We start from the raw sequence: 10,207 nt of genomic DNA on the forward strand, positions 1-10,207 counted from the left end.
AGAATAAACATGCTTTAAAGAATCAACCAAAAGGTTGGTGAGTTCATTAGTTTATCGAAATCAATCATTTCCATAATTTTAATAGACCACAAGATTTCCTTTATTCAATAATCATACACTCGCAAGTGTTTAAAAATCATTCATATGGATTGAACACCTGGCAACCGACATTAGCATAATGCATATAGAATATCCTCAAATAGAAACTCGTCTGTATAATATAAACTCGAAGTACCAAAGCATACCATTTTCCAGTATGGGGGGAGTTAGTGCCCGTAGATCTACCTTTAGGATTCGCGTCAATTAGGGTGTCTGTTCCCTAATTCTTAGGCTACCAAGCTAAAAGGGTGATATTCGATTCGATAATCCAACCATAGAATGTAATTTTTGAGTACTTGTGTCTATTTCGTCAAACATTTATAAAAGCAGCGCATGTATTCTCAGTCCCAAAAATATATATTGCAAAAGCATTTAAAAAGGGAGTAATGAAACTCACAATATTGTATTTCGTAGCATTAATACAAATGACGGCACTAAACCAGTGCAGGGTTGACCTCGGATTCACGAACCTATATTAAGTATATATATTTATATGTTGGTCAATATCTGTCTAATAATTTAGGTCAAGTCGTAGTGTATCACAATCCTAATGCTCGAGATTATCATGCCTAAGTCAACAAAAAATCAATTTGATTCAAAATGATTTCTTAAATTTATATAACATAAATATAGTCGTTTTATATATTTAAAATATATCTGTCAGATTTTATTAGAGTAATTAATAAAAGTCATTTGTTAATAAGAATTTATATTTAAAATTTATATATAATAAAAATATACTTTTATATATCTTAAATATTAAGATTTATAAAGTTCACATAAAAATATAGCGGTATGTAATATTAATGTAATTATATTACGTGTGGTAAAAATATCTTTGTATCACATGTTTATTTGATAAAATAATATCGATAATAACAATAATAAGTAACAGTGGTATTATTTTGTAATAATAATAATAATAACGATAAAAATAGTAAAATGATAGTTTTGGCAAAAATATTAATTATTTTAATAATAATAATAATAATAATAATAATAATAATAATAATAATAATAATAATAAAAATAATCATAATAATAATAATATTGATTATTAGATAATAATAATAATGACGATAATAACGATGATAACGATAACGATAACGATAACGATAACGACGATAGTAATAATAATAATCATTTTAACAATAATACATAAAATTATAGATAATTCAATTGACTATATCTTTTAATCCGTTCATCGAAACCATACGCTTTCTAAATGAAAAGTTATTAATTTTTCGCCAGCTTTCCAACGACATGAATATCATATACCTTATCTCAGTAGCATATGTACCAAATTCATAATTCATCAAAACTATCTAACGACAAAAATTAAACATACAAGCATGCATGATCATATATACTCGAGCACTAGTCAGAGATACACTAATAATATATAAAAGTTAAGTTATGAGTGCTCACGTATCAATATTAAGATTCAATGTTGCAGGAAAGTACGTAGACGCAACGGAGATGATAAACACTAAATTGACCTCACGAGCATAACCTCCAAACCATACCCATAACCTCCAAAGCTATAACCCATAATTTCCTTAGCTCTATCCCGCTCATAAAACCCGTTTTGAAATAACTCGCTCATGACCTTGTCGTAGTATTTTATGTATACTAATAATAATGCTACTACTAATAATAATAATATGATTAATAATAATATTATTAATCTTAATAATAATAATAATAATAATAATAATAATAATAATAATAATAATAATAATAATAATAATATAAATATAGAAAGAGTGTGCGAGAGATAGATAAACAAACTGATCCCGAATTCGTTTGATTTTATAGCACATCTCACCCACCTAACCCCACCATGCGATCACATGGGGCTGAAGAGAAATGGCCATGCGATCGCATGGTTTCATTTCTCTGGCCACATTCATTTTAACTTATGCTACCGACACCATTTCATGTACACATATATATATTATTTAATATATAATATATTTAATCTTTAGAATTAATTAAATATTATATTATATTCTCGTGCATAGTTGATTTGTAATTTCGTTCCGATGACTCGTACGTTGTCACTCGACTTATGTTCCGGTTCCGGTTTCTCGAACGCATTTTCGTACGCTTAGAAAACTGGTATTTTATGTTTCGTGTAATGTACCTTTATACATAACAAGACTCAAATCGATGAAAAACTATCTTACTCAAAGTGTAACTTATTCATTTGAGTCTTTTGGTCATTTGCTTCCATAAATCGACATCTCATTATATATACATATGAATATATATATATATATATATATATATATATATATATATATATATATATAATAGTACTATTTTAAATAAAACATTTTATAAATAAAATTAATATTAAATCTTATTACGTTGTAATATATATATATATATATATATATATATATATATATATATATATATATATATATATACTTTCATTTCGAAATATAAATTTGAAATATTTATTTAATAATATAATATATAATTTTTCAAAACTAAATGTATTTCAAAGACCATTATCTAATTTAAAACCATTTAAATATTTAACAATGGTTATGTCACATAACGTTTACAAAATAGAAATTATTATATCATATAACATTTTCATTTTATAACTTAACTAAGTATAGTTCATTTATGTACTAGCATTTTTCTTAAACGTACTAGTTATCCTATCTACATATTAATCGAATCACTTAAGCAAGTGTTACTATAGTTTACTTAACTAATTTAATATACATAAACACGTTTTAAATACACGATGCAAGTTATGTATATATATAGTTCTAACAAGTAACATTCTGACTTATTATATATATTCAAATTCATTCTTTAAAAGGTTCCACCTATATCATAAACATTTTCAATAATATGAAAACTAAATAATTATCTTATCAAAGACACGAGACAATCATTGTAAAGCATGCATTGAAAGTTAAGCAGGAATCTCCACTAACTTTTGTCTAGATCTCGTTAATTGACACATTTGTTCTTTCATGTAAATCACTTTACTATTTTCTGAATACCGTTAAAAAGAAAAAATTTCTTAATCAAAGTGGACCTCTCAACAGAGACTCGTAATCATACATTGTATCTGATAAATCAATCATTTGATATTATCTTCTAATTTCACCGATAAACATATTGAAACAAGTACGTTCATGTAAAGTATTATACGTTTAATACTTTGTTAATATTCTTAAGTTATAATATATATACATATATATAATCATATTCATTTATATAATGGTTCGTGAATCGTCGAAATTTGGTCAAGGTTAAATGAATGTATGAACATAGTTTAAAATTTTGAGATTCAACATTACCGACTTTGCTTATCGTGTCGAAAACATATAGAGATTAAAGTTTAAATTTGGTCGGAAATTTCCGGGTTGTCACACCATCCCTAAACATTAAAGTTGAAAAACTCCTAAAATCAAATACCGAGTAGCATATACCTCTTCCAACTATATCAAAATTAACCCCCTCCTACTTTTAGGCCATCATTAACGGTGGCGTGTTGCCACCTTGTTGAGTCCCCAAAATGATTAAGGATTTAATTATGTAAAAACATCATTATATACACTAAAATGTTATGTGCAGTCAGCATAGGTTTATTTATGTATAGACAGCATTTGTTGTTGTGTCAAGTTTCTCAGTATGCTGCCTGGTCTACTAGCACAAAGTAGACAGTATTCTTCAAAGCATAAGATGAGTGACCAACAAATTATGAAGATCAAGTGAACCAGTAGAAGAACCAGCATGGCTGGTAGCAGCATACAACATTTAGACAATTATGCTCCATTACAAGCATAAATAGTTTTATGTGTGGTCCACATCAATTGTACTATTCAACAGAAGTCGAAGACAAAGTTGAACAGAAAAGGACACGCGTCGGCGGCTGACAAGTGACCTTACAAGACCATGTGAGAATGCAGAATTTTAATGCATGTGCGGACATGTGTTAATACTTTGTTAACGCCTAGGGAACCCAACATTCTATTTGTTTATTCAAATAGTGGTGTTAAATCGAATTTGGGTATTCCTGCAAATAGCTACCAAAGAGGAAAGAAAGAGAGCATGCTCTCTGATGATGTTGTCTACACAAATACAGACATCCTATGTATCAGTGGACAATAGATCTATTACATAGATAAGATGACTACTATAAATAGATATTTCCACTATTGTAATATTTAATATTTAGTTGTGTAGATTTATTAAATAAATTCCAAACTTGTAAAAGCTTTAAGATATTCTCTTTAGCTAAACTTAGGTGTAATCTATATCAACCAACTGTTTGTTATGCCATTGAACAATTGCGATTCTTTGAGATTCATATCAATAAAAGAATAACGTTAAAAATTACCCAAGACTCTTATTTAATTATTTGTTTAAATACACTTAACTGTTTTATAAATTGTTTAAACAATAAGAATCGTATTCACCCCCCTATACAATAATTCTGTTGTTATCTAAGGGACCAACACACCTTTTGAAGCCTAGCACGCCTTTAATGAGGTGTGTTGATGGCGTGCTCACCATGTGTGCGTGCTACTAGCACGGAAAAAAGTGGCATGTTGCCACATGTAATTTTTTGGTTGTTTTATTTCGTTTTTATATATTCTTTTTACTCAACTTTCAATCATATTTTAACTCATCTCAAACATGCTACTCAACACTCCACTCCCCTATTTCTCAGTTTTCCAGCACGCCCATCAAACATCCCACCCCACTCATCAACACGCTCATTTTACCCGCTATGGTTAAAGATGGTCTTATTATTCACCTGATACTGATGTTTGTCAAAAATAAAATATATATATATATATATATGTATATATATATATATATACTTAATTGCTTAATTTTATCATACAAATTTAATAAAATTCAAAGCTTAACATGATTTGTTATTTTCTTTTAACGACGGTTAAAAGTCACTGATGGAAAGTCGACATCCACCCACCCGATTATTTCTTTGGTACGAATCATTACAACCCTACTGCTCCTCGGAAGAAAACCTACACGACGAAACCCACCACGACGAATCCATACCAGCATCGCGTGTGGTAAAAACTTCTTGGTTAAAGCCCGAACACAGGACATGCGCAACCTCCGAAACCCATGAAATATGCAGGTAACAATAAGAGAAATTTTGCAGCAAGAGGGAGTCGATCACTTGACCTTTCATTTAAAAAAGACAAGTCACTATCACAAGGCCAACTCCCTTTTTTACATTATTCTTTTATTATGAGTCATTTAGTTTCATATTAATTTTCAAACCTAATTTAAAAAAATGTAAAAAATCTTAAAAAACTAGAAAAAAACATGACACCTAATTAAGTAATACAAATTGGAAGACATGTTGGTAGATTCTCCATTTAAAGAATCGGGTTGTTTTTTCAAGCACAAACATGTCACAAACTATCTATAATTCGATTAACGCCTTATTGACCAAATAATGCAAAAACGTGTTCATTCACCTTTCCTTTCCTATGTACCCCGCACCAAATTTTACCACAAACGGCCATGAAATGCATTAATTTATTTTCTCTGATTATATTAATTAATTAATTAATTAACTATATTTAATATTGTATCAGAAATTCAGAATAATGAAGAAAAAAGAAACAGTTTTGGTCAACTGTTATCATCCTTCTCCAATTTGACCCAAACCCAAAATCAATTAAAATCCTTTCTGGGTTTTGTTCCTTACTGATCAAACCCTAATGGGTCGAAGGCAGATTGACTCAGAACCCACTCGTTGGGTCTCACTGATCCTATTATTAGCGGGTCTTTTTTCATGTTCTCTTGTGTATATGTTCATGACTATGATGTTAAGACCCAATGAAGAAAGCAATTTTTCATCAATTTCAGAAGCTGAATCTATTGAAATGGGGGAAATTGATGGTGGGTGTTGTAGAGGGATTGATAATTTTGAATTGTGGGGTGCTGCTGTGAAGTGGGGTTCAGATTTCAAGTTTAATTCTTCAATTGAGTGTTGTGATGCTTGTAAGGCTATGTGTAATGGTAAAGATGGACCTTGTTTATGTGATTCTTGGGTATATTGTGGTAATCCTGATGTTTGTGGATCAAAATTTGGTGAGGTTAGTTGTAATTTGACCTTTGATAGTTGAATTTTCTATAATTGAGATATTTTTGTACTAATGTTTGATTCTAGCATTAGTGTCTTATATTGCTTAATTGAGAATAGTTGCATTTGCTTATTTGATTTTGTGTAAAGTTTAAGATACTTAAGGTTAATTTTAGCAATGAATAGCTTAGCAACTACCATGAATTTTGAGTTTTCAGCCTTCTGTCATGTTTCGTGTAATTGAGATTGCGATCGGTTTCTGATCATAACACACGCAGTGGCGAATACATGAATGTTTTCGAAAGGGGCAAACTGCTTAAAAAATTCAAGAAAACAATATAATAGCTTAAGACGTTTAACTTAAGCATATAAAGTCTAGAACTTTATATGCTAAAGTTCAACGTCTTGAATTATTTTATGAATAGACGAAAAAAATTTGGGGGCGGCTGACCCAGTTGCCCTACATTGGGTCCGCCCTTGAACACACGTAGGTAAAGATACGTCTACTAAATCAATTAGATTCACCTTTTGCAGTGAAAATTTGATCCAAAATATGAACTTTGGTGTATTGTGATACGTCTACTAAATCAATTAGATTCACCTTTTGCAGTGAAAATTTGATCCAAAATATGAACTTTGGTGTATTGTGATTTAGTGTTTGTTTGATCATAAAAATTTTTAACAAAGTAATCTGTTTAAATAGATGTGCTCATTAACTACTTTACCCCATTTGTCTTCATTTATTCCATTTAAATAGCGGTTGGTTATTCTATTGACATATTTGTATTGTTGGCACAGTGCTGGTTAAAGAAACAAAAGGACCCTTTGGCTCCCGATAAGCAACTAGCAGGAGGAGACAAACCCATTTGGACATCTGGCCTAATCTTTGGGAAAGGCGAGGTAAAGTTAACGTTTTTATAATCTCTTTATTTGGATAAAACTTACTGAATTGTATAGTGCATTATGCATTATAAATCTCCAATAGGGTTAATGTGTCAATTGTCAGCAACTCAAAACTACGTCATTCGTATACTTAGTGCTTGTGTTCGGTGCGGAACCAGGAATTCCTTTCACAGGGGGCGAATTTTTTTTTTAAAACGTGACAACTTTTTTTGGGCAAAATATGGAGACTTTGCGGCAAATAAAAATCCCTCAGAGGCAAAATGAAAAATCTAAAATTTTTGCATTAAAAATTACGAATCGGGGCAGGTGCCTTCCCGTGGCCCTTGGTAGTTTCGCCACTGCTTGTGTTTGAGAATTTGTTAACACGAACTTTCTATATAAGTAAATATTTAAAGCCAAGTTTAATGCGCCTATCCATTCATACAAAAAAGTAACTGAAAATAAATCATGATGTGTGTTGAAAAACAACATGGTTGACTTTTAAGTCAAGGTGAACTAAGTTTAATGAATTTACCTATGTCTTACAAATTTTAAACGTCTGAGTTGTATAGGTAACAAACAGAACATGCTGACTTTATTCTTGTTCATTTTTCTATTTCCAGGGAATTGTGAAAATGGAAACGAAATACGGCACTCTTCACATAAAAGTAAGTGGAAAGTTGGAAACTGTAAAACTACTTATTGATAACTTGAACTGATAAGGCCAAACTTGGTACTTTTCAAATTTATATGGGTTTGTTAACCCCAATAGTGCTCATAAATTAAAGTTATAAGGTTTTTCTTTGTATTGGTTATTCGGGAGGGTGAGTATTCTGACCCCGTACTCACATGTATGCAGCCCAACCGGATTACAGTGTGGCTTTTTATAACTCATAAACTATAATGTAGGTAATTGTATCTTAGAGTTTCTTCATAAACTATGAGAAATTAAATCAAATTTATAAGTTCAAATATTTTTTTTTGATATAAAAAAGTCAAAATATACCCTTTAGGGCGCTGATAAGTGATAATACTAAATTTGATTGATGTTGGTGTGATCCCCTAAAACAAGAATGAGAAACGAAATTTGTGAAGTGTATTTTGTGTGTGCGTAAGTGTGCCATTCTAAACATTATGGTCTGATGCAGCTGCTTCCCGAATGTGCCCCACGTTCGGTTATGTACATTCTTGAATTGTTGACGATGCGTCATTGTGCGGGTTGCCAGTTTTATCGAGCTGAAGGCCGTGGTCTGTCTTGGGATTCAGAAGGAAATCACTTGAAATCTGTAAGTAAAACTTTCATATTCATTGTTTCATCGTTATTCAACGGGTCTTAATGCAAAAGCATTTTAGGACAAAATAATATTCATTTATCAAATAAATATATATATTCAACGGGTCTTAATGCAAAAGCATTTTAGGACAAAATAATATTCATTTATCAAACAAATGATACAAATGGACTCGATTCAGCTATAAAGTCAAAATGAAATCTCTAGATATCAACCAACGAAGCAGTGCTTCAGTGGTACCCGGCCCAAATGATCCCTAGGCCCCACGCATGTAAAGATTGTAACAATAACGATGCAGGTTCGAATCTCGTTCCTGACATGCTGTTCGGGCATTTGGTGATGGTGTTTCGCCAGGTTCCAGTGGGCTACGGGGGACCGCTGGATGGGTTGACATAGTCAATACAGGGCTAACATGTCCCTGCCGATACACATGTTTTTGTAACAAAAGAAGTAATTACAAGACATGTTATCTTTAGAGTAAGTTCATAGTTGTAAACGGCGGTTGTGGTAGTTTGGTGACTAGCTCGTCCTGTATCACTCAAAACGTCTAATTAGTCGGTCAACACTAAAAAGTCGGGAAAAGTCAGGCCAACTTTGGTCAACGTCGGTCAAAATTTGACTTTTTGTCTGGCCTTGTTCTAGTGTAAACGAAATTCCCAAATTCATTTAAAAATTAGTTGGGAAAAACACCGACTTACCTAGTATCCATTAAAGATAAAGTAATAAATACACTATAATTTTAAAAAATTATAATAAAAAAGTTATAAAATTTCTTTTATAAAAAACCTATATATTATTTAAACCAACATTACTTGTATATCATTTATTTTTTAAATAATTATGTTTGAAATATTTATATTTAAAAGTCAACGTTGTCAACGTCCGTCTCGACTTTTCAAGGTTCTGACCGACTCGTCTCCGTTTCGCACCTTTTTCAACCTTGAGTAACTTTGACATTAACCTTAAAAGTCAAAACAGATATTGTCATTTCAACGTCTTAATAACAAAGGGGAACGAACATTAGCTTAATCTTTAACGTCTTACCAGGCTTCTCATGGACCGCCATTTGCGTTGATTCAAGGAACACTTGAAGCTGAAGGGATTACATTTAAAAAATTACCAACAGAAGAATGTCCAATAATCCAAAGGGGTTCGGTTGCGTGGATTGGGTCGGGCCCCGAGTTCTTTATCAGTTTAGCAAATCACGAAGAGTGGAAAAAGACATACACGGTTTTTGGATACGTTCTTCCCGAAGACATGGAAATTGCAGAGAAAATAGCTACGCTTCCAACGGTTCCAGATGTTTGGAACAACGTTAATGTATCCGTTTTGGAAAAACCAGTTTCTTTCTCTTTTCGAAGAATCAACAAGGTTTCGAGGCAAACATAGGTTCTTTATGTGGCAAGTTTTTATTACGTTGACGATGATTTTGTGGTTTCATATCAATTAGAAGAAGTGTGTTTTTCCTTTTTGGCCAACATTCATGAGTTTGAATGTTTAAATATCATCATTTAAAGTATAATTGTGCAGTGTCTTTGAAAATATCTAGAATTTATTAAACGGTAAACGGATAAGCTTTTTCATGTTAAATTATCCAGAAAAAAGAAGTATTTTTACGCAGATTAACTGGGTTATCTAATATTACTAAAGTTTTGCTTTGGGTTTGAACTAAAAGAGAAGAACATCATAATGTAAGAGGTAAATTAGTTAGCACATGATGCCTAAGGAGTATTTTGTATGTTCAAGATACTTAATGGGTTGTATTTATTATTTTAAAGATACCTTAAGGGCTCATATTAGAAATAGGCTTATTTGAACCCTTATAATAATAGCA

General features: G+C 31.3%; 1 protein-coding gene across 1 annotated transcript; it reads left to right on the forward strand.

Moving 5' to 3' along the window:
- Positions 1 to 5,719: 5,719 nt before the first annotated feature.
- On the forward strand, positions 5,720 to 9,898 carry LOC139858290 (uncharacterized). Its single transcript, XM_071847148.1, has 5 exons — positions 5,720 to 6,212; positions 6,998 to 7,099; positions 7,705 to 7,749; positions 8,230 to 8,367; positions 9,421 to 9,898. The coding sequence occupies exons 1-5, from the start codon at positions 5,835 to 5,837 to the stop codon at positions 9,760 to 9,762; spliced, it is 1,005 nt and encodes a 334-aa protein (XP_071703249.1). The 5' UTR covers positions 5,720 to 5,834; the 3' UTR covers positions 9,763 to 9,898.
- The last annotated feature ends 309 nt before the right edge of the window (positions 9,899 to 10,207 follow it).

This window comes from Rutidosis leptorrhynchoides, chromosome 7 (assembly GCF_046630445.1).
Source record: "Rutidosis leptorrhynchoides isolate AG116_Rl617_1_P2 chromosome 7, CSIRO_AGI_Rlap_v1, whole genome shotgun sequence".
In the NCBI taxonomy this organism is placed as follows: Eukaryota; Viridiplantae; Streptophyta; class Magnoliopsida; order Asterales; family Asteraceae; genus Rutidosis; species Rutidosis leptorrhynchoides.

What these genes read in the sequence shown, in the direction of transcription:
- LOC139858290 (XM_071847148.1), top strand. Translation starts at nt 5,835, where the DNA reads ATGGGTCGAAGGCAGATTGACTCAGAACCCACTCGTTGGGTCTCACTG. An exon ending in TAATCTTTGGGAAAGGCGAG is followed by an intron (nt 7,100 to 7,704) that starts GTAAAGTTAACG and finishes TTCTATTTCCAG; the next exon opens with GGAATTGTGAAAATGGAAAC. An exon ending in AAGGAAATCACTTGAAATCT is followed by an intron (nt 8,368 to 9,420) that starts GTAAGTAAAACT and finishes ACGTCTTACCAG; the next exon opens with GCTTCTCATGGACCGCCATT.